Source organism: Catharus ustulatus, chromosome 6 (genome assembly GCF_009819885.2).
Source record: "Catharus ustulatus isolate bCatUst1 chromosome 6, bCatUst1.pri.v2, whole genome shotgun sequence".
Classification (NCBI taxonomy): Eukaryota; Metazoa; Chordata; class Aves; order Passeriformes; family Turdidae; genus Catharus; species Catharus ustulatus.
The window spans coordinates 60,735,456-60,759,227 of NC_046226.1; the positions used below are offsets into that span (position 1 = coordinate 60,735,456).

Consider the following 23,772-nt stretch of genomic DNA (forward strand, 5'->3'; position numbering starts at 1 on the left):
TTTTATTTTCCAACTTAAGTGCATCTCCACATAGCCAACTTTTCTAGTGTGAAGTCACTAATTAAATTATGTAAGCACTAACATCAACTCATAGATTTAAAAGTAGCTATACAAATATTTTTGTCTTGATCCTGGATGGAAGTTGAGCAGGCTTAGTTTTGACCTTTGAGGGCATGAAGCTGAAATTTTGGGAAGGAGAAGAGGAACCCATTTTTAAAACTCAACTTGTACAGAGTTTAAGAGGAAAAGCAGTATAACATTTAAACATTCTAGAAACGTGAGGGCTTTGTAATACAAGCAGTCTCAGAACTAGAACAGTAATTACATTCAATTTCAACTATTCTGGAAAGAGGATCCAGGGTAGTTATGCAGAGCCTATCTATGAAAAGGTTGTTGGATCAAGTTTTTACCAAAAAGATTTGCATTGTTCAAGTGATTTTGTATTAAGTTGTTGATCAGTCCAGACGTGGTAACTAGATATTGAGGAGATCCTGCAGTAAAACTGCTGTCTTGAAGGAAACTATTTACCACTGAATGCTATTTTATAGTGAATTTTCTTTTCTCCTCATGGCCAAAAGACAGAAATCTGGGTGTTTAATTCTGTGATTCACTCTTCAGATGCAGTCTTTCCTTTTCTAATATTAATTTAATATTATAGATGGGATTTATCAGTAACTGTGATTAAGAATAGGCATTCTCAGAAGAGACATGGGGGAATTCCCTTGATTTCTGACAGACATGTGAAAGATTTTTGAGGAGGGCAGTGGCTTATATTAGAAAAATAACTTCCCTGAAACTTCAGCAGGAATACTTCACCAAATGCAGTCATCATCTGAGGCACATTATTATCCTAGTTTAGTAACTGATTGACATAATCATAGTCATGTTTCTTAATGATTTGCTAGGAAATCCATGGCAAAGCCAGGAACCACATCCCTTCCTTTAAAGATTCTTTCTTAGCACTGCAGTTGAAGTGTGCTTGGTTTGGGTTTAGTGGGTTACCTTGAGCAGGGTTTATTTTGTAATGCAGTGTACAATACACATCTTGTCAGCTGCAAATCGATGCTGGGATGCAGTTGCAGAGAATTACTTGTGCCTGAGCATTATTCTGCACTATTAACTTTGAGATTTCTGATTTATGGTTTCCTGGGATGAGACAGCTGGCTTGTGTGGTCAGACATGAGAGCCCTTAGGCCCTTTTGGAGGCTGAGAATCAGTCTAATGGTTCTGAGAGCCATTCTCTCTGCCATTTCTGCTACAAATTATTGGAAAATTGTTCTTTATGTTCTAACAACAGAGGCAAAATACTAAAACAAATTTATTCTGTGCTAATGGGCCAAGCTGGTCTGCTGCTAATATTACAACAGTAAGAAGATCATGCTGTATGATATTATTGCATCTCCTAGTACCATTTTTTACTCTTTGATTAACCTGTATTCCTGTTCCTTAGGAGAATTGCTTGTTTAGCTGGCTTTACTGGGGAGAGCCTTTAAGAGCCCAGTTTCATGCTAGAAAATGTGAGCCATTAATGCATGGCCACTGAATGAATTTGACCACTCAAAAGGGCAGCAGTAAGATGTTCTCATTTGGCCCCTTTTGCTAAGTCACTCTGCAGGCTGCCTTAGAAATGTGTAGCTTTTTAAAAACTTGATTTTTGCAGATCTCTTTAAGAAGTAAGATCTCTTTGAAATTGCTCAGGTGTGCTATTAACATATGCTTGGTGAATGAGCAGAGATTTCTTCCATAAAAATTATTACTTGATAGCCATATTTTACTAAAACAAATTCCCTGAAATTGGCAGTTTGGAAAAAATATGCTTATCAAACTTACTCTTTTCTGCCCTTTTATGCAAACCGTTTTCTTCTGAAAGGAATGTGTCTAAACTGGAGGCATGTGATGAGTATAGTGAGAAATTATAAAACTATAAACCTAATGGGGAACTCAGTGCCCCCTAAAACACACCATTTTCCCCAGCTATAACCTTAAAATACATAGTAAATTGCCACTTTCTTAAGAAAATTGAGGGTAGCAAAATGAGAGCAGGAATTATTTTTATAAATACTTATACATTACTGTAATGGGGACTGATTTCTGATAGACATAAAAAAACCATGATGATTTCAAATTAAGAGTCTTAATAAATCAAATCTCAGGTCAGAGCCTTGTAAGGTGTGAGATCTGTGTAGTGGAACAATTGTTGTTTTTTTCCCCTAGGTGGTGATGCTTCATGTACCTTTTATTCCATGTAATCTGTTGCAGAGGTCTAATCCCTGCCTTGGTTTTTTATGTCTGACTGTTGCAAGGAATTTCCAGCTTGGATGATGGGGTGGAGCCCTTCTGGTAGCACTGGCAGACTGCAGTGGATCTGTGCTCCTCAGATAATAGGCACTGGTGCCTATTATCTTATTAAATCAGCTGAAAAAAGCATTAGAGGAGTGCCTGTGTCCAATTCCATTGGCCCTGCTGAGGGACTGTTCTCTTTTAAAAAGCAGCTGAAGTAGACAAATGGAGTAATTTGTCTGATTTTACAAATTAAGGGTGTCTAGCCCAATGAGATAGGCCAAATACCTTGGCTTTAGGCTTCCCTCTTAATGTGACTTTTTTACTTCAATGATCTGGCCAACAGATAAGACTGCAGATCTTTGATTTATCTCATTGCATTTTGTCATGTTAGAGATTATCTTGCATCCATGGGTGCTATTTGTGTTTTTGAGTCCTATAATTTGAGAGTTAAATGATAAAAAATTAATTCTAGGAGGAGAATCACTGCTGCTTTGCATACCTCCTAAAAACTGCAAAAGATCCCAGTAGATCTGTGAATGTTACTATCCAAAAACAAATCCTAGAACATCCCACTGCTTCTGTAAAGTATAAAAGACATTGAGAAAGGAATGAGAAGCAGAAGTGAACTAAAGCACATAGGAGAAACCAAAGTGCCTGAGTTGGGAAGGAAGCAAGTTTTCAGGGGTATGAATGTGGGGTGGTGTTTTCTGCTGTGGCTCAAAGCGAGTGTGAAATTGAAGAGGAAATTATAAGCCATGGGGCATGTTGAAAATTGACTTTTCATTAAAATGAGATTGAGAATCTGGTTATGAAATGGAATCTGCCTAGAATATATTAGGTGCTTAGCATTTGTAAATCATACAGCTAATATTACATTCCATTTCATAATGGGCAAATTGCCTAAATAAAAAAGGTAATGGTTTTCCTGAGTTGGAGAACATCATAAAGAGCTGGTAGAAACAGAGCAAGGAAAAAAAGCTGGCAGTGCTTATGTGAGCTGTGTATCTGGGAGCTTCATCAAAGAACAGCCAGTTCAGTAGGAACTGAAAAGGAAAAGAAAACTTAGAAAAGGAGCAGCTCTCTTCTTCACCCCCAGTTTCTTGGAAATTTTTAAATGTCAGAACTGTAAGGTTGTAAAGTAACAAAGAAGTGACACTTCCTTTTTGTTTTGAAGAGCATAGAGTGTGCTTTTCATCATGACTTCAAGGGGCTGTTTTTGCAGCTTCACTGCTAATCTGTGAGAGATGTTTGCAGTAAAGGGGCTCCTTTAGTCAGGAAGAAAAGCAGTGCAAGTGGTAACAGGTGGGTTTGGTGTTTAAACATAACTGCAGATTGGCATGGGGGGTGTTTGGGGTTTTTTAATGAAAGTGTGTTCTGGAAAGAAAGCAAAATGAGAAGAGGTAACAGTAGGATGCTGTAGACAGGAAGAAAGAGAAAAGACTAAAGAAATTGCTTCTTTTTTATAATCAGATTAAAAACAAAACAGATGTATTTGATGTCTGAAATAAGTGACGTAGGGAGTGAATCAGTGATTGCAATTCAGAATCATTCTCCAATCAGAAAAATCACTGAAGAGTTTTGTCACCACAAGTTTTGGTTTTTTTTAAGGCTGCCTATAAATAAATATTTCTCTGTGCATCCTCTGTCTAATCTCTTGAGAGTGGTGCCTGAAAATTACTCATTCTTTTCAAAATATGACCATGAAGGAAGGCCCTCCCTGCAGGACCAGGAGGCCAGCATTTTTTGTAAAGGGGTAGAGGTAGATGCTACTCCTGCAGATTTGTCTATTAGTGAAAATTAATCAAATTGCACTAAGGTGTAAACCAAAGCACAATGCTGCTTTTAGTAGCTCTGTCTCTGAGCTCTTACTTGTTAGTGAAGCATTTGTTCTTTACATTATTGTAGGTATTTAGGAATTAGATGGGATAGGTAGTTCTTTTATTCCAAACTATATTATTAGTAGCAAAGTTTATTTACTGCAATGCATGAATCCTTCATCACTTCTAGATCAGTGTTTACTGTGAATAACAGGTTGTCCATATTCTCAGGCCTTGTGTTACTGCACTTCTGGAATGCAGTTTGCTCATACCTAAGCATTTTTTATTCATGTATTTGTATGGATTGATTCCTGATGCATCTGAAAATTAAAGGTACTGTGTCTTTCAGTCTAATAGATTAAACAGAAAGACATCTTCCACTTACAGATTTAATTGGTACTTACTTGTTACAGAGTTTTTCTAATTAAGAATGACTCTTAACACTGTTTAACTGGGGAATGTCACTCTGTCTGCAGAGGGACATTTCACAAGTTCTTCTGCCTCCTTTTCCAAAGCCTGCTGCTTTGAGCTGCTCCCTCACTACCCTCAGGCAGGTGCAGCTGGGTTCCTTTGTTACCCAGACTTCCAGACAAATCTAGTTTTATGTTTGCAGTTTCAGAAATAGCCTTTTCAAGCCTTGAGTCTAATATTTGCAGTTAGTGCAGGAGATGTTCAGGCAGAGATTCTCCAGGCTGCTGCCTCTAAGAGGAGAGATGTTGGTAGAGTGTGTTCGCTTGATATGCTTTGGTTAATTATTTCTGAAGGCTGTTGGAGGTTTTATTGAAAGCTTGGGGTGATGAGGCTGTTACGACAATTTTCAAAAAGTTAAGAGAGTGAGGAGCAATCTTGCATATTACTGCCCATTTATGCAGTGGCTTTCTGCCACTGCCATGTCCCCAATTCCTGCTGCCACTTAGCTCCTTATGAAAATTGCTGCCCTTCATTTCCTAATTATTATTTTTCCTGTAGACATGACCACCCTTTTCTGTTGAAAATGGTAATGTGGCTCAGAATGTTGCTATTAAAAGTCAGCTTTCTCTCTGTCTGTTCAGTAAGTGCCTGTTCAGCTATTTTTGAGTGCAGGATATTAACTGGTAATTGGATTTACAGAACTGCAGCTTTGCTTCATTAGCACAGCCAATATTCTCAGTTACTGTGAAGTTTTTTTATTCTTAAATACTGTGAGCAAATTGAAGGTGTATCTAACTATAAATATGGTGTATGTGGCTGCTCAGAGATGATGGTGGAATGCTGGGACAGGCTTTCCAGAGAGGTGGGCAGTGCCCTTAAGAGCATCCTTGAGTCTTTGTCAGCCCTGAAGTGGGACTGGGTGATTCAGGGTAGGTTCCTTCCAACTGAAATACTCTATTCTTAGGTTTCCTCAGAAGCAGACTGCAAAATAGTGGAGGGGTTTTGCTGGTTTTTTGGCAGCTGTCCTGTTTTTCACATGATGTATCTAGTGGAGACAACATGACTTTTAAATTTTGATGCCATGGTTCTGGAAGCTCTATAAATGGTCCTTGTAAATAGGAGTTGGAGGCATTTAATTTAGAATAATCTTAAGGAACTTTTCAAATCCCAATTTATGGCAGACTTAAATTGAAACATATAACCAGGTGAATGTGAAAAATTACAGTTCTGAGTGAAAATATGTAAAATCTCATCTTGCTGCCTTTTGAGAAAATGAGTTTTCCCATGGTCAGTGTAGTCTATCTCTTCCCTGCAGGCTTTACTAATAGCAAGATAAAAGCTGTATTTTCACAGGGAATATTAAAACTCTGAATGAAGACAGCAGAAATACCTAATAATTCAAGCCTTATCTGGTACAAATTGTAGCAAAACAATATATTACAGAAATTGCCTCTGCAATCACATGGTAATGTTTTTAAAGAAAGGATTTGGAATATCTGGCACAAGTGAAATACATGCAACAGAGAAATGTGAATGTATTTTGTTACACCCACTGTTCTATACTTCTAGAGACCCAAATTGCACCCCACTGTGCTTGACAGTGGGGAGTTGATTATTTCACCCTGACAATCAAGATATAAAAAAGAAAAAAAAAAAAAAAAAGGCAAATGCATTCAGTGATGATAAATTTTGTGTAGTCTGATTTTATTTTTTAAATGTTAATTTTTTTAATCTAATACCCAGTCATGTAACTGTCAATTAATATGTTTTCACAATGAGTTCCTTTCACTTAACAAACAAAGCAATATTTCCAAATACATATATTTAGACTCTGCTGTAATTTTGTACTGTGAAACAGATGTGTATCAGTTTTTAAAAAAACCAAAACACCCAACATTAAGGATGGTGCATGCCTTTTAGTGTTTGTAACAAAACCACATTTTAGGAAAATCCTCAAAAAGGTAACACCTGTGTAGCTGTGGTGTTTCTTTCCCTCCCAGTTTGTCCCTCATCAGCTTCTGCAGTCTCAGGGGTGCAGAGTGTTTCTCTTCAGGTCCAAAAGAGCTCTAAAAAACCTTGGAGAGTAGTGCAGGCAGTGAAGACAGCAGGAGGATCTATCTCACCAAGGGGAGAGGCAGTGAATAAGGGAAATCAGATTTTCTGCTGGAAAATGACACAGAAAGAAAATGGAATTGAGATATAGAAATAAATCAATCCATGCTAGTCCTTAATTATCACATACTAACTGTGCTTCCTTAGGAGCTTGATGGAATGCTGAAAAGGTTCAAATAAAACAGGGATGCTTTTTAGGCTTGTGTTGCATGTTGCCAGACAACTAGAACTAGTATTAAGTCTCCAGATTAGTAAAATCACTTGCCTTGCATAATCATAAATGATTCATATGTCTTGTAAAAGTCTGTTTAAAAGGGTGAAGTGCTGTGTAATTTATGGATTATGTTTTGCCCTTCAATGTTTGTGAAGCTCGTTATAGGGAATTACATTGTGTATTCTGGGGAGAAATTTGACTCATACTATGAATTCATCTTGTACAAAGATCATACAGTAGTGGCTTAAATTTCTGATTGGAGCATCAAATCTAAAGTTACTCTTCTAGCAGAACAGGTGGAATTTCTCCTTGTCACGGGCACAGGAAGGAAGGTTCAGGTGGCCTTTGCTGCAGGAATGTCCAAGCATAGCTGCTCAGACTGGGCGGTCTTTTTGTAGTCTTCAGTGATGGAGGGGAGACACTCATTCCATGGATTTTACCTTGAGTGGGAGGTGGATTTGGGGTGGAGCCACTCCTATGTGTCAGCCTGTGAGGGTGAAACCTGCCCCTTGAATTAAAGCAGTCAGAATAGAATTATGGCAGCCTTAGAAACTGGAGGATAAGCTGCTGTAAATATCTTTATAGTTGACTTTATGTTTGTCTTCTAAGGATAAAATTACAGTATTAATGTCAGTTCTTTAATGCTTTCCCACATCTCCTCACTGCCTGTGGCAGTGTGTGTCATAGGAAAACCAAGAAATGTGTGATGGCAGATGCTGGAGGCAGCACCTGCACTCACTGGGGGTGGATTTTCCCTGAGCCAGGGCTGCTGGGGTGTTTGCTTGGCAGTGCTGAGCCAAGAAATGCAAACAGATTCCTGCAGAAGAGGTGCTTTTCCATTGAGAGACCCAGTTGGCCAGTACTGCTTTGCTTTTCCCTTTAAATAAATCCTGCTTGCCAACCTCCTAACTTCACTGGTACCAAGACTTCTGAATTTTTAGATACCAAACCACTTGTGTGGATTTAACAAATGCAGAACACTGACTCGAAGTCCAGATGTGGTCAACAGCTTTTCATATATATGATAATACAAAGAAAATATTTTGCTTTGAGTCATAGCACATGCAAATAAAGAATGTATCTTCTTTTCTTAGCAAAGTAGTTTTCTTTTCAAAGTCTTTGGTTCTGGGAAGTGCATGCAGTCTAATTGATACATATTCCTTGTGCTCCCTCCTTTGATGTTGCCTGGTGACAGTGCTGCCAGGAGCTACTAAACTTGCTGACACTGTTTACCTGGCTGCACCTGCGAGGCAAACTCATTTTTTGCCCTGTCTGCTTACAGCTTTTCATTCTGAGCTCTTAAAAATTATTTTTCATCTTGTTACTGAATAACTAGAGGGTGATGCCTTTTGTCAGTAGCAAAGCCGTGAATTATTTTTCACAAAAGAGTTCATACTATTTCCTATCTCTGTTTAAAAAAGAAAATTAATCCTGCATATCTTGTTGAAGGTTTTGAGTTAAGTATAAGAGAAAGAAGGTACAGACAGCTGTCCTGTGTGTTGAGACATAGAAACCAAGATTTTTTTGTTCTTTTTCACTCAGTCAAGGATAGCAGGAGATTTCAGGGAGAGCTCTGTCTCTAGTGAATCCTTTTCATATTGTAAGAGGTGCTGAGGGACGTGAAAAATTGCTGTCAAAAAAGGAGGAAGTAAAAAATTTTAAAAATTATATTCTATGCAAGACACAATCAATTTTACCTTCCTGCCATCGTGGATTGTGTGGAATTCTTTCAACCTGGGTGGGATAGTGCTCCAGTTCAAGTAGGGTACAGGCACAAAGAGTCCAGTCTGCCTTGTGTGCCAATACAGGTTTTTTTCAGTAGTATTTCAGTTCTCTCATTTTTAACTGATCTTTTCCAGAAGGGAGAGAAATGGGGATGGCTCTTCTAAGCCTCTCAGGCCTGGGGTGTTGCAGTAGAGGCTCAGGAAACAGGAGGTGGGGTGTGCTTAATTTAGATCTGCTGCACTCCCTCTCCTGATGCATCCATTCAAAATTCTGCTGTGCTTCAGAGGGGGAATGATGTAAAATGAAATAATGAATCCCTGGTGCAAAAGGTGCTCTGGGGAAATGGAGAGGTGCTTGTGTTTCACACCACAGTCAAGGCTGGGAGTCCTCTGAGTAAACAAAGAGCAGTGAGCTTTAAAAGGGGAGTTGAATGCTTTACAGAACTGCAACACAGCATAACAAATCCTGATTTCATTAAAGGTGCTTTATTTCAAGATGTCTTTTAAGAGTGTTGATTTTCCTTGTGCCATCAGGGTGTGTCTAGCATGCTTACCACAGTTAACAAACACATGCAGGATGCCACCCTGCCCTCCTCATCAGTCTCCTGCTTTCCTTTGTCCTGTCTGACAAGCAGCCTGTTGGCTGGGCTCTGAATTTCACCCCCTGCCCCTGTGGTGTGTGTGTGAATGAAAGGAAATGCTGCTGAGTGTGAGTGTGCTTTGCTCCCGGGCAGCTGTGGAGAAACAGGTTCTCCATGGTTGTTATTCCCTTGTTCAGCATCTGCAGATTGGAGCAAATGCACTTGGAGAAATGAATATTCAAGCATAATACGTTTATTAGCCTAGTAGTTTTGTAAATACAGTATTTTACCCTTAATTCACTAAATCTTGGTCTAGAAGCTCTGGTACCTAAATCTGTATCTGCACTGAAGGCAGCAGGTTCCTTGAAAGAAAAGGCTAAGTCTGGGTGTTCAACCAGAAAGCAAATTTGCCTACTGGTACCTACATTTTGGAATTGAAAAATTAAAAATAAAAATTTAAAACCTGCTAATTTTGCAACAAAGTCCATGACTTTTGTACATTTAATTATATTTTTGCAACATTATGTGGTGTTTCAGTGTAATTAATTTAGGCAGACAAAGTACAAACTGGAATGCTATAGTACTGTATGAAGAATATATTCCTACTATTCTAAAATAGTTTCTTAAGTGATTTGTTTTTTTTTTCTGCTTCCCTGTAGATTAAAGCAAAAAATTATGACAAAGTGGAAAAGGTGAGTCATATTAATATATGTAATATATCTCTAAAGCAAGAACAAGTACCTTGTGATTGGGCTAAATCAGATTGAAAAAATGCTGTAGCTGTCATTGAATGTGAAAAAGATTAAAAAATCATTAAAGTTGACTTCTTGTTGCTACCAAGCTCTGATCAGTGAACTGTGCAGGGGGATTTATCTCCTTAATTCTTTCCAGTTCCCTTGCATAGCATGGAGATGCTTTAAACAAAAGAATGACTAGTTTAACTTATTCTTTCTTATAAATCTCAATCATAATTACAAGGGTTATTTAAAATCATTTTGTATGGCTTTAAAAGTGGAAACCTAATTTCTATATCTGGAATCCTGATCACATCTTCTTGATGTATTAAACAGTTATTTCAGCGCTGCCTTATGAAGGTTTTACACATTGATTTATGGAAATGTTACCTTTCCTATGTACGAGAAACCAAGGGGAAGCTACCTAGTTACAAGTAAGTTCCCAGAGTTGCTCTGAATTATTCTAATTTTATGGTGAATCTCTTCTTGGTTTTTGACCAGGGGATGGGGAGCAACCTGGGTGACAAATCTGTCTGGGGATTTTCTGCCAGAGTGTTTGGGGGTTAATATATAATCTGCATTTAGAACACATTAAAGTCTCTTTAATTGAGCTTGCTGGGTAGAATTGGTTCCTGAATTCCTCTAAGAGGATGGGGTAAGAGCAGTGGAGGAGCTGGGGTATCAATCCCAATTCCCTGCAGATGGGATTGGTGCTTCAGCCAGCCTGAAACACATTTCTTCCTTTTTGTCCTTGCCCTAAGAGTCCTGATTAGAGTCTCCACAAAATGTAGCACTGGTTCCAGCTGAGACCAGTAGCAGTAAAGAGTCAGGAATTGGGGGAAGTTTTGGAATGCATAAAAAAGTCATAGAATTTAGGGTGTCAGAATTTTTGGGATATGTTAATCTTCATCCCTTTTCAGTTATTACATTTTGCTTATTTATATTCCTATGGGTTGAATTTCAAACAATACCAGTGACTTCCAGCATCTATAAACTGTTTCTTCCCCAGCCCACTGTAATTTCTTTGCACTATAATTGGCAAAATAAGTAGTGCATCAACAGAGAAAATAAGCAAGGGGTTTTAATTTATTCCTACAAGACTGTTTTGAAACAATTTTAGCAGTGTCAGTTTATTCCATTTGCTTTTCCTCTGTTTCTCCTGTTAATGTGGTCAGGGAGGTAATAAGGCACTGAAGTGTGTTTGAGAAAAGGAAACTGGGAGAAAAGCTGGGGAGAGGAGAAACACCTTTCACTGAAACTTAACCAAGGAAATTCTGTAAACATTTTAAATTTGAGGGGAAATAAGAAATCATGTGAAGTGTTCTGGACAGTTTCCACACAAGGGAGCTACTCCTAATTGTCCCAGCCTTTTTGGGGTTCCTGGAGAATTACAAAAAGGTTTGGGGAACTCTGAGGGGAAAAATAAGAAATCTTGGGTGCATCTGTCAGCTCAGAAGATGTGGAGAGCAGTTGGTTTCTTCTCAACTTCATGTAGTATTTATGGGTTTCCACTGACTTGGGGTGGGCCAGGAACTGTTAAAATGCTGGATTGCCACCAATGGATTTAAATAATTCTTGAATAAAACAAACAAGCAAAACAGAATCTAAATACAGAATTCAAAACTATCTAGATACCAATTTTTGCTCTCAGCTATTATAATGATATTTCTCATTCCTTGATGTTTGGTTAGAATTTGCTGCACAAAAGAAGACTCTTAAATAAAGAATTTTGGAAATACTAAACACTTGTTTTATGGTCTTTGTGGTTCTTTTCCTCAGAGAAAAAATGGCTCAGGCATATGATTTTGCTCTGGATAAGATTGGCATGGAAATCATGTCATACCAGGTATGTTTGCTTAATCAAAGCACATTTTATTTCTAACTTTATGAGAAGTACAGTTAACCATTGGTTTCACTATATGTAATATTTTTTCTCACCTAGATCTGGGTGGATTACATCAATTTTTTGAAAGGCGTGTAAGTACCTCAAAATTAATTTTTTTGAAGCTCAGTTAATGCAATGCTGATGTTGCTGCCAGTTGTGACCTGCCATAGCTGACATTGCTCTCTCTCCCCACTGTTTAGAGAAGCAGTAGGATCCTATGCAGAGAACCAGAGGATCACAGCTGTCCGTAGGGTTTACCAGCGTGGTTGTGTGAACCCCATGATAAACATAGAGCAGCTCTGGAGAGATTATAACAAATACGAAGAGGTAACCACAACGTGATTCTTTGTGCCATTCAGAAAGAAGTCATTATCTTGTGATCAAATATGGTGCCCAAGGTGTATCCACTAGACAAGTGTGTATAGAAGAGATGACCAGTAGTATAAACGCATTTTTTGTGTGCAGTGTATACCAGCTGCTGTGGCAAAACTCTGCAGGTACCTGAGGAATTTTTTAATTTCTTTCAAAGACTCTCCATGAGATACATTTGACTGCCCCATTTCCCAGCTGGCCCAGGGGAATTGCTGGTGAGTGAGTGAGACATCACTGTCCTCAGTGATGGAGCAGGAGCAGCCCAGCTGGTAGTGAGGGCTTGTGAGAGTCAAACAGGGTCAAATGGCATTCAGCTGGGGTGGTTGGGACTTCCTCCACAGCATGGAGTTACATGGTCTCAGTGCTTAAAAATGCTCCTCACCATCCTTTACCTGAAGCCATTCCAGCACCCCTTCAGGTGAGTCTGCTCCCACACTGTCCTCAGCTCACTGCCCTCTCAGGCCAATTTGTAGCTGCACCTTTAGGGTGTATTTTTAAACACAGCTGGTGAGCAGCCTGCCCTGGTCAGCACTGGTGTGAATGCAGAGCTGGTGTGGATGCCCTGGTGCTCAGCACTGCCAGGCAGGGATGCTCACACAGCACTGGTCCTGCTGGCTGTGCACAGCCATGGTCACTGTGGGTCACTGGGCAGGAAAGAAGGGCAAATTTTGCTTTCCTTGTTGCTAATTATGCAAGTTGTGAGCTTGGTGTCCTGTCATGTTAATAAGGCCATGGTGCTTAGCTGGTGGGAGAACTCTGGGTGGGAAAAAAACCTCTGGGTGGGAGAACTCCAGGCATCCCCAGCCACAAGCATGTGCCATGACAGCTCATTGCCCCACAGGTGTTTGGGGACACCACAGGTAGCCTGCTGTCACCAGGGAGGATACCCAGGACACACCTTCTCCAGTGCAGGAAAATCCCCAACACAACTTCCCCATAAACCACCCCTTCTCCTCCCACAGCAAGCCAAGGCTTTCACTGCTGCTTCCTCTTGCTTTCATTATAAATATATATTTGGAGAGGCTGCCAAAGCAATGGCTCAGACCTGTCCAGTTTGCAGCTGAGGCAGCTCTGGCTGACACCTGGAAGTCCAGGCAGTCCCTTGGGCTGTTCCAAGCTGCTGGAAGCTGAAGGCCAGCTCAGACAAGGGGAACTGCCTGTGCTGTTCTCTACACTGACCTCGAGGGGAAGGCTGCTGCTCATGGGTGTTCTGGCACAGGGAAATCCTCCCCAGAAGGGCTCTTGGTGGAGGAGGTGGTTCCCCATGTCAGCAGCCAACAGCACAGAGACTTCATGCAGATCTCAGTATGGAAAGTTATTGGCCATTTGCTGTAATTCAAGCTTTCCTTCAGCTCAGCTGTAGCCACCAGGTAACAATAGCAGCCTGTCAGTCACCAGTCTTCAATTAACTGGTCAAAAGTGGTAGAGCTCTTAGGGAGAGGTGTCTCGGGGACAAAGTGACAATCCAGCTCACAAACCTGTGTGGCTGCTGAGCTGGGAGTGCATCCCAAGAGAGTCCTGCTGCATCCTCAGCCTGGTCCTGGTTTAACTGGGCCATTGCTGGGTTGGTGTGCCACATGGCCAAGTCTGCTATCCCAGACAGTGCCTTTGCTTCTGTAGTGAAGGCAAAGCTTCCTTTGCTTCCTGCTCAGGTGCCTCTTTGGACTGGGACTGAAAGCTGTGCACATCTTCTGCCAGCAAAATCCACCCAGACACAGGCATCAGCCAAAGGTGGCCGCTTTTCCTGCCTGAGAGCAGTTCTTTGAGGTTTTGTTCTTCCCAGGACCCTGTGCCAGGGCCTGGCTGCCCCAGCCCCTGCTACTCTTGCTCAGCAGCACAGCAGAGCCCTCTGCACACGTGTGCAGTCCTGGAGGGTGTCACCCAGTGCTGGCACATCTCAGGTCCCAGCTGACAAAGACACACCTGTGTTGCACAGTGTGATGCACAGAACCCCTTCTAAGAGCTGTCAGTAACTTCAGGAACAGAGGAGAGAGCAGAGCTCTGAGCCCGGAGATCAGTCTCTGGTACTCCTTGTACAACAAATCCAGATTGCTCATGTGCTCTCAGGGTGCTGTCACTGGCCATCATTTAAAAGCAAAATTGTAAATCACAAATGCATTCTTCCCACATTCTTTCACCCACAGCAGTTCATGTGAAGTTCATTGTATTTTTGAAAGTGATTAAAAATAAGCTGAGGTTCTTCAGGTCACTTAAATTTTAGTAGTGAGTTTATCCTCTGGTATAGATTCTTGCCCATATATTTATTAGGTGAAATAAATATTTTTAGATTGGTATTTTAAAATAACTTTGTCCTTGCTACTTTTGCATCCCCTTTCCAGCTCTTTCCTGTATAAAATAAGATTCAGTATGTCCAAAGTGAAATTGCACATTCCCAATTCCTTTTTTCACCCTTCTCCAGGGCATCAATATTCACTTAGCCAAGAAGATGATCGAGGACAGGAGTAGAGATTATATGAATGCACGACGTGTGGCAAAGGTACAACCTTCTGTTGACTTTTCTTTGCTCTTTTGAATTCTACAAACCACCATTAAACTTGGTTCTTACTTCAAATAAAAGCCTGTCAGACCTAATAAGGTTGGCGTGCTAAAATATTTCCATTTGTTTTGGGAAGCACAACCTAAAGCAAGCGTTCAGTGTGTTTAAATGTTCTTCAAAGCATTGTTTTAGGAGGTTTTTTTTCTGTTTTAGGAGTATGAGACAGTGATGAAGGGGCTGGACCGCAACGCTCCCTCCGTGCCCCCACAAAACACTCCCCAGGAGGCTCAGCAGGTGGACATGTGGAAGAAGTACATCCAGTGGGAAAAGAGCAACCCTCTGAGAACAGAAGATCAAACTCTCATAACAAAAAGAGGTAATGAAATCAGATGTCATGCTAGGGCATAGAGAATTGTATTTCTCGGCTCCAGAATAAGTCATGACGTGATTTGGTGTTCAGGGATCGTGCTGGAGTAGAAGTTGATGGAGTTTCTTGAATTCTGTGGGTGTTTTTCAATTAAAAAAACAATCTAGATTTTGCTAAAGCCAAGCTGAAAGCAATAAATGGATTTTGGGAGACAGTGTTATAGTTGTGTGCCACTGAACCTCCAGTACAGATTGCAGCCTGATTTTATGGCTGATTTTGAGTGAGCTGTGCTTGTTCCTCTGTGGGCAAGGCAGATTTAAGCTGCTGGTTATGGTTTATAAAGTTCCTGGCAGTATAAAAGAACTGCAGTAGAGTGACCATTGTATTCAAAGCCAGTTAGAGTTGTCTGATTTATTAGATGATACTTGGGTTGTTACAATGGTGATGCCATTTCCAAGGAGTGATTCTCACGTGTTTTACCCACAGTGATGTTTGCCTATGAGCAGTGTCTCTTGGTGCTGGGCCATCACCCAGACATCTGGTATGAAGCAGCTCAGTACCTGGAGCAGTCCAGCAAGCTGCTGGCTGAGAAAGGGGTAAGCAGCTTGCCACTGGCTTTCTCTTATTTCCTTGCTTTGACATGATGTACTGTCAGTTTTTCCTCAGAATCAAGGAGGGGGGTGTGAAAAATAGGTGTGACACGTTCAGAATTTTCAAATGGGGAAATAAAAAATTTTAAGAAATAGAACTGTCTGCGTTTTAGATAAGAATTGTGAAAAATTGTTTCAATCTTGGCCAGTTTTAGGCTTGGGGGGAATTTTTGGGCCTGATTTTGTGATTTTTTTAAGTATTGGGGAGATAATTCTCTTTGTTGAAGCACTGAATGGAAATTCACTGGGGCTTGTACACACAGAAGATATTCCATAAATTGGCCTTTGTTGTCACAGATGCTGAACAATTGTATTATTATATTTGTTTTATAACAGGACATGAACAATGCTAAACTTTTCAGTGATGAGGCTGCTAATATTTATGAAAGAGCGATCAGCACTTTATTAAAGAAGAATATGCTTCTTTATTTTGCATATGCAGATTATGAAGAGGTGAGCAAAAATAGTCATGTACTGACATTAAAATCCAAATACATCTCCCATTAATAATGTCATTTATTTGAAACATACTGAGTACACAAAATTCTATAAATGAATTTACTGATTCTTCTAGCCTTATTCTCCTTCAGTGTTTCTGAGACAGAGCTGACAAAATAGAGAGGAAAAGCCCATAGTATGAGCTACAAAAGTCTTGAAAATCTACTGTTGTTCCATTTCAATATTGACTGTAGTTCTAAAATTATCATAAGGGTGAAATGCTTGCAGATTTCCATTTCCCAGAGCATCAGCTTCTTCACTTTTAAAATGGGCATAAAGGGCACCTTTGCTGTCTGATTCTTGGGGAGTTGGTGTTTGTGTTGGCTGTGACAGAAGATGGGAGCCACCTTTGCTACAGCTCTCTGGAGCAGTCTCTTTCCCCAGGCCACCATCTCCTTTTGCAGTGCCCCAGTGGTGTTTATCCCACTGGGAATAAAGGCTGATTCCCTCTGTGGGGTATATTTTGCCCACTTATTTTATCATGAAAGGATCTTTGTAGGAAAAACTTCAGGACAACAGGGGGGAAAAAGCCTTTGCCTTTAAAAGAAAAATCCTTCCTTGGTTTTCAGTGCAGCCTCCTGTATGCTGTGTCCTGGTTTTCCAAGGCTGCACAATGCAGCTGGCAGGGAACAGAATGGACTGTTGGAAATGTGTAGGTTGGAGAGTTGGGAAGTAAGTTTTTTTACCTATCTGCACTTTACTTTAGACAGAGATAAAGGATACAGTTTTTTTGTGCCAAACATCTCCAATGGCAGTTCTGCTGCTGTATTAGTACATTAGAAAAATACTTCAGAGACTCCTGAAAAGTATTTGTGGGAAATTAATGTGGGAAGTAAAAAATGTCTGCACAGGACAGAATATGTATCTGAGCAAAGGGACTGACATACACACTGTTCAGCCAGGGAAAAACAGAAACAGGAAAAGTCTAGTTTTGTCTTGAGCTTGAGTTGTGCATTGTGGGAGGGGATCTGGAAGGAGTAACTGAGCAGGGTGTGTTTGCTCTCACCCAGAGCCGTATGAAGTATGAGAAGGTGCACAGCATCTACAACCGGCTCCTGGCCATCGAGGACATCGATCCCACACTGGTAAGATCTTCCTCAGTGCTCCACGTTCCTGGGGATGGCACCGAGTGCATGCACAGTGGGGAACTGCTTACAGCAGCTGCTTGGGTCACAGGGATGATGGAGCAGGAGTGGCACAATTGCAATCTTTAATCCATTGAAATGCACTGAGTCGTGTGCACTTTCCTCCTCTGTCTCTTTTACAAGGAATGAAGATAAAAGATAGAAAATATTTCATAACCATCCTGTGGCCATGTAGTTTGTAGATAAGTCTGTAATGCACCATGTAGGTATCAGAGTGTTGCTGTACCTCTGCTGTACCACACTGTCCATGTGCCAGCTGTGGCAGCGCTGAACAAGTGGTGTCAGAAGTAACCTGCCCTCCAAAAGTTGTCTAGTTTATTATAAACAGACACAACAAAGCATGAGGAGGCAAAAGAAGCTGTGAAGTCTAAACAGCGGGAAGGTATCCATTTACTGACACTTGCGAGTCTTTAGAGACACATCCTAATGCTTCCCAAAGGCACATTTTGTGGGAAAGCATGTACCAGTTCCTCCTGCTTAAGGAATGCTGCTATTTGTGATCTAATTCAGAGTGAAGGAAAGTTGAATCCCAAAGAAATGCAAATCACAAATTGGCTGCTGAATTAAGTAGTGCATTCATTATTTCCTTGATCAGGTATAAACACTTGCAGGCAGGATGATTTGTATCTTGGATTGTGTAATGTACAGTAAAATGCTTCATCAGGCCTTTTGGCTGTTCCTTGGCTTTATGGGCATCTTAACTTTATTGGAAAGTTACTGTTTTTACAACAAGCCTTGAGTTCTCTGAAGACACCAGCTTAGGTGAAGGACTTTCATCTCCTTACCTCCCCTTCCTTGAAAAGTCTGTGTGTTAACTGCTGTCTTTTCATGGGATCAGTCTTAGGTGTATTCCATTTTTTAATGAAAAAAAATTATCTACAAAAAGATTTGCCTCAGTATTTAAAGCAAAACAACGCAGAGGCACAGGACAGCCTTATTTCTATCACGATTCATTTGCTGTGTTTTGTGAGTCAAGATCATTTCAGATAACGCTATCCTGGTGTTCTTTGTTAGAACTGATGCTATTTAAATATTAATGTGCACCTTAGGTTTATATCCAGTACATGAAATTTGCCAGGCGAGCAGAAGGCATTAAATCCGGAAGGACGATATTTAAGAAAGCAAGAGAGGATGCCCGGACCCGCCACCATGTCTATGTTACTGCAGCTTTAATGGAGTATTATTGTAGTAAGGTAATCACAGGTGCTCACCCTGATCCTAAACAAGTGGCAGGAGGGTGCACAGCTCACTGAAGCTAATAACTTTTTTTTTTTTTCCCCCAATGTTTGCAGGATAAGTCTGTGGCCTTTAAGATTTTTGAGCTAGGGCTGAAAAAATATGGGGACATTCCAGAATATGTACTGGCATATATCGACTACCTTTCCCACCTTAATGGTAAGCTTTAAGAGGTCTAATGAAGCATTACTCTGTGAGTTTAGGTCCAGGCCAAGTTCTTGGTATTTAAATTCTTCTTGAAGAGCAATGAAACCTCTTCATGAAGCTCAGCAATTCATCTGAACACAAAACCTGCTGGTTTGTCTGTACCAATGCTCCAGAAGTACAGTGACACTAAATCTGGATTCTGCTGAAGGGAGGAGAGTGAAGTTTCCAAATTGGAACTCCCTGGCAGTGCAGGAATTTTACAGCATCTGCTGTGAACAGTGGGAAGTACACTGAGGAATCAATCCTGAGAAAAAAGATCTAAAGGAGTTTACAGTCAGCATGAGAGGAGTGAGGGATTAGCTGGTCCTGGCTGGAATGAATTTAAACTCGTTCTCCCTGAGTAGATGAGATGGGCAAGATATAAAATCAGCACTGGGCAGATCAGTCATGCCTGGGAGGTGCTGGGGAGCTGCAATGGAAAGAGAAGGGCACAGGGGCTGGGGAGACCTGGGCAGGAGTGGAGGGGGTGGTGGAAGGGCTCTGGGGGGCACTCCCTGAATGGCCTTCTCAGAAAGGAAACTCAAGCTGCTGTGTGGATTCATCTCCTGTCACACTACAGTACCTGGGTTTTTCAGGCACTGGGAGTTTAAAGATTTTGAGAGCTTTTTCTCCTTGAGCTGAGAGATTTTATCCAAGTTAAAGTATATTTAATTTTGCACTAAGTCATTGTGGGTCTACATGAATATTAACAATACCTTTCTGTAGGTCGCCATGAGAAAAGATTATCTTAAAACTCACTAGTTTATTGCTCTATTTTAATAACCCAGCAGAACTCCTGAAACCTAGGAGAACTAATTTCTGAACTGTAGGTGTTAACAGGTGGTGCAATGCACAGGGCAAGAGTTGGCAGTTTTAGGAACACACCCACCAACCTCTCCATGCCCCCAGCTGCCAATGTGCAAAGACTGACTGCTTGCTGGGAACCAGGTCTGATAATTTGGGGAGGATTTCTGAGGACTGTACAAGCATATTAATATTGCCCTGATTTAAAAGGGAAATAATGAATCGAAAGGCCAAATTTAAATTTACCAACATATGCTATTGAGATACTTAAAGAAAATCGATAAAACCCCCAGAAATGCTAAAGAGATGCCAAGCAACAGCTGTGCTGTTATAAATGAATCTGAATTAGGATCAGTTTGTCACTATCAATGAAAACAAACTTCCAAAGAACAAATTCACTTTGAAGTTTTATTTGGGCACTCAGATCTCTTTTTATACTTACTGAAATTCAAATCCATGAAAGTCAGCCTTATACTTTATTCAGTGTACACATCTCTTTGAATGGGCATCTTTTAACTTGCCTTTAATATATTTTACTCAGTGTGATTTTTTTTTTCTTTCTGTTTTTAAAGAGGACAACAATACAAGAGTTTTGTTTGAACGTGTTTTAACTTCAGGGAGCCTTCCGCCTGAGAAATCTGGGTACGTCTGCAAAAGCAGTTTCACTGCACTGGAAAAGATACATAACCACTTTCAACCATAAATATCCCAAAGAAATTAGAAACATGAACAGCAGGACAAAATTAGGTACAGATGTTCCTTCCCCTCTTCATACTGTCCAAAATAGCAACAACTGTGACAGATTTGGGAAAGTACCTATCCCACTTCTAGTGAAATTCATTTATTTCTTGACTTTAAAACCTCATTGATGCAGGATTGTGGGGATAGAGTGCAAAATCCTCCTAAGGATCCTAAATAAGGATCCAGTAGTCTGAGCTGAGAAGGTGAGTCAAGAATTTCTTGAGGAGAGTGCTGAGCATCTCCCAGCCATGAGAATAAAATAGGGAAAGAACCAGAAAGGACTTGGATTAACCACTCACTGCCATGTTTTCATTGCTACTTTTTAAGTTTCTTTCTCAAAAAAAAAAATGTTCACCAAAACCTTGCAGTCTGAGGGTTCACGTCACCATTATTATTCTGGTAGACAAAAGCATCAAAACTAAGGAATCAAATATGGCACTGCTGTGCACATTCATTCTGCACTTCAGTTCTGATCTTTTGTGAGAAATACTTTCATGCCCAATTTGAAAGTGAGAAAACACAAGAACTTAAAAGCTTAAGTTCTTGAAAGGTGAACTCCAAAGCTAAAATGAAAATTGAACCAAGTCCAGAAATATGGTCAGATGTTGTTAAAGTTACATATAAGATTTTCCATGGAGAAATCAGCAGTAACTATATATATTTTGGGCTGTATAGAATTCTGAAGCACTGCCTGTTGTGTTCTTGCCAGCTAGAATATACTGGTCTGTGCAGAGGAGCTAGATCATAATGCATGGTAAAAAGTGCTTCCCATATCAGCATCAGAGGGCAGCTCTGTGTACTGGATGAGCAGAGTGCTTGATAAAAGCTCACCTCAAATGCTGAAGTCCTTGACACTAGAAATCCTTTCCTTTCTCTAACAAATTCCTTTGCAGTCCACCAGACTGAAAGCTCTTACAGAAATGCAGAAGGCACTGGGAGCTAATGCCTATTTTAGATGCATCTGAAGTAAATAACAGAAATGGCCACGCACTCCCAGGTGGCCTCCTTTGGGTCTGACCTCTTGCCTGTTTTTAATTGGGTTGTGCTCAGCAATCCTTCCTCCTTCAGTAACTCTCAGTGTCCCTGTTCTGTTCCAGGGAAATCTGGGCTCGGTTTTTAGCCTTTGAAAGTAACATTGGGGATCTGGCCAGCATCCTGAAAGTGGAAAAACGGAGGTTTACAGCATTCAAGGAAGAATATGAGGGCAAAGAAACAGCTCTGCTGGTGGACAGGTACAAGTTCATGGATCTGTACCCTTGCTCTGCCAGTGAGCTGAAGGCCCTTGGTTATAAGGTGAGTAAGAACAGTTCACTGTTATTCTTTGCAGTCCTAGGAATCTTGATCAATTCCTTGTTTAGGACTTGTCTTACAGTCCTTCCCCTTGCTAGAAAAGCAGGTAAAACAGGACCATCAGTAACAGCTGCAGCTTTGGGGATTCCTGGTTACCTCTCATCTTCCCATGGAAAGGTCGATGTGTTCATGCCATCAGCTACAGGTCTCCATTTCACACCTGAGCTCCTTCAAAAACCAAAATTCTCTGGGAAATTTGTAGGATCAGGTCATCTGTATGAAATACGGCTGGATGACCTTCTGCTCTGAGGTGGCAAAGCTCCCCTGACTTCAAACCCCACATGCTGCAGTCCCAGTGTTTGCTGTGAATGGCTAAGGGAAGCTCTTGACAGGGATCAGTGGCTGCCTTTTTTCCCAGTTGTTTCTTAGGGCTGAAGTGATTTGGTGCTGCCATGTGGAGTTCAAAGTCTGGGCCAGACCCCTGTATCTGGTGGTCTCCTGTTTTGTTTCTAACCTGTTTTGTTTCTGTCATTTAACACTTTGGGGAATCATTACAACAGAACAGGATGTTGGTATACATTTTTTAAGGCTGCCAGAGAAGCAGAAACAGCTGATTTCCATTTGCATGGACCGGAAGAGAGCCCTCAATCCATGCCTCTAAAACAGTGCCTCAGCTTCCGCTTACTTCTTACACAGAAAAATAATTTATGAAAAATACAGATGCCAGAGTTAACAAAGCAGCTGAATTGTTGGCCATCACAGAGCTGAAAAACAATCTGATAGGTGGAAATCAGATTCTCACTGAGGCACTGAATACCTGTCTTTGAATGCAGTGGGGGCAAAGTTATTTAGAAGTTAGATGTGAGCTGTGTGTACCTAAGATGGTGCAGCCCTGGGGCTGATTGCTGCTGCTAGGAGCATGCCAAAACATAATCCTGTTTGAACTGGTGCTTTGCATGCCTGCTGACTGCCTTATGCTTTACTTCTTTTCCAGATAAAGCATTCTAGGGAATGAAATGAGGGAGAAATGATAGTTGTGAAGGCCTAGTGGTCTGCACCTGTTCACCTAAATGCTCTTAACCTAAAAAAGGAGCCAGTCGAAGGTGACAAACAGTCCCATTCAGTAACAGAAACAAGTGTTTCCATTCCCAGCTGGGACACTGTAGGATTAAAATGTGCAAGTTTTGCCCAGATGGTCTTGTAAGAGGATGTCTGAAATGATAATGAAGACAAAGTGAGAATAAGTGACTGGTGCAGAGTGAGGTTTTGTTCTGTAATTGAAGCAAGCAATGTGATCCTGCCAAGTTCAGCGCTCTCTAATTGGCTTTCACAGGATGTCTCCCGTGCCAAGCTAGCAGCAATAATTCCAGACCCTGTGGTTGCACCTTCCATCGTGCCTGTCCTCAAGGATGAAGTCGACAGGAAACCTGAATATCCCAAACCAGACACTCAGCAGATGATTCCATTTCAGCCAAGGCACTTAGCACGTAAGTCAGGCTTTGGGAAGTGCTTGTGTTTCACCTGTGGTGAATTAGGAGCCAGCCTAATCAGAGGTTTTCCTACTGCTCAGTCATCTAAACCTGTACTTTACTCCCAGGCTGTCATTTCACTGGGTTGCTAAAGGCATGTGTGTTTTAATTAATGCCAAGGTCATATGGAAATAAATACAAGGAGTTTGGGGTCTGGTAAATGGTAATAAGCTGTTACAGACACTGCTCACAGAGTGAACAATATGGAATTAGTAGAGGCAAAGGGGACAGGGTACTAATTACTTGTGTCAAATAATAATGCAATGCAAAAGCAGCTCTGGTCCAGCTGTCTTGCACTGGCTTCACCCAGCTTTTCTACCCACAGCTCCAGGTTTACATCCTGTCCCGGGCGGGGTATTTCCTGTTCCACCAGCAGCTGTAGTTCTCATGAAGCTCCTACCACCTCCTATTTGTTTTCAGGTTTGTTTTAAAGAACTCTGATCATTTCAGAAAGCTGTGGCAGACATTCTGTCATGACAGAACCACAGTGTGTATCACTCTATTGAAAATAACCTTCTGAACTTTGGTTTTTTCTTTGGTAACAAATCAGGGTCCCTTTGTTCAAGTGGATGAGCTCATGGAGATATTCAGAAGATGCAAACTGCCAGACAGTAAGTCACTTGTCCTCTCTGGAGGCTGTGCTAGTGCTGCATAAGACTTGGGCTTGCATATGGATATTGCTGTCTAAAACCCAGA

At 40.9% G+C, this 23,772-nt stretch overlaps 1 protein-coding gene across 1 annotated transcript in view; it reads left to right on the forward strand.

The window, feature by feature from the left end:
• The window catches only part of CSTF3 (cleavage stimulation factor subunit 3), a 36,894-nt gene that overhangs the window by 11,576 nt on the left and 1,546 nt on the right, over positions 1 to 23,772 (forward strand). Inside the window, exons 2-18 of the mRNA XM_033063295.2 lie at positions 9,802 to 9,834; positions 10,213 to 10,310; positions 11,656 to 11,722; positions 11,819 to 11,853; positions 11,962 to 12,088; positions 14,553 to 14,630; positions 14,844 to 15,006; positions 15,484 to 15,593; positions 15,984 to 16,100; positions 17,156 to 17,230; positions 18,340 to 18,483; positions 18,583 to 18,685; positions 20,089 to 20,158; positions 21,355 to 21,550; positions 22,881 to 23,034; positions 23,402 to 23,496; positions 23,627 to 23,687. Of these exons, the coding sequence (XP_032919186.2) occupies positions 10,231 to 10,310; positions 11,656 to 11,722; positions 11,819 to 11,853; positions 11,962 to 12,088; positions 14,553 to 14,630; positions 14,844 to 15,006; positions 15,484 to 15,593; positions 15,984 to 16,100; positions 17,156 to 17,230; positions 18,340 to 18,483; positions 18,583 to 18,685; positions 20,089 to 20,158; positions 21,355 to 21,550; positions 22,881 to 23,034; positions 23,402 to 23,496; positions 23,627 to 23,687 (1,675 nt within the window). The 5' untranslated portion in view covers positions 9,802 to 9,834; positions 10,213 to 10,230. The remainder of the gene's footprint in view (positions 1 to 9,801; positions 9,835 to 10,212; positions 10,311 to 11,655; positions 11,723 to 11,818; positions 11,854 to 11,961; positions 12,089 to 14,552; positions 14,631 to 14,843; positions 15,007 to 15,483; positions 15,594 to 15,983; positions 16,101 to 17,155; positions 17,231 to 18,339; positions 18,484 to 18,582; positions 18,686 to 20,088; positions 20,159 to 21,354; positions 21,551 to 22,880; positions 23,035 to 23,401; positions 23,497 to 23,626; positions 23,688 to 23,772) is intronic.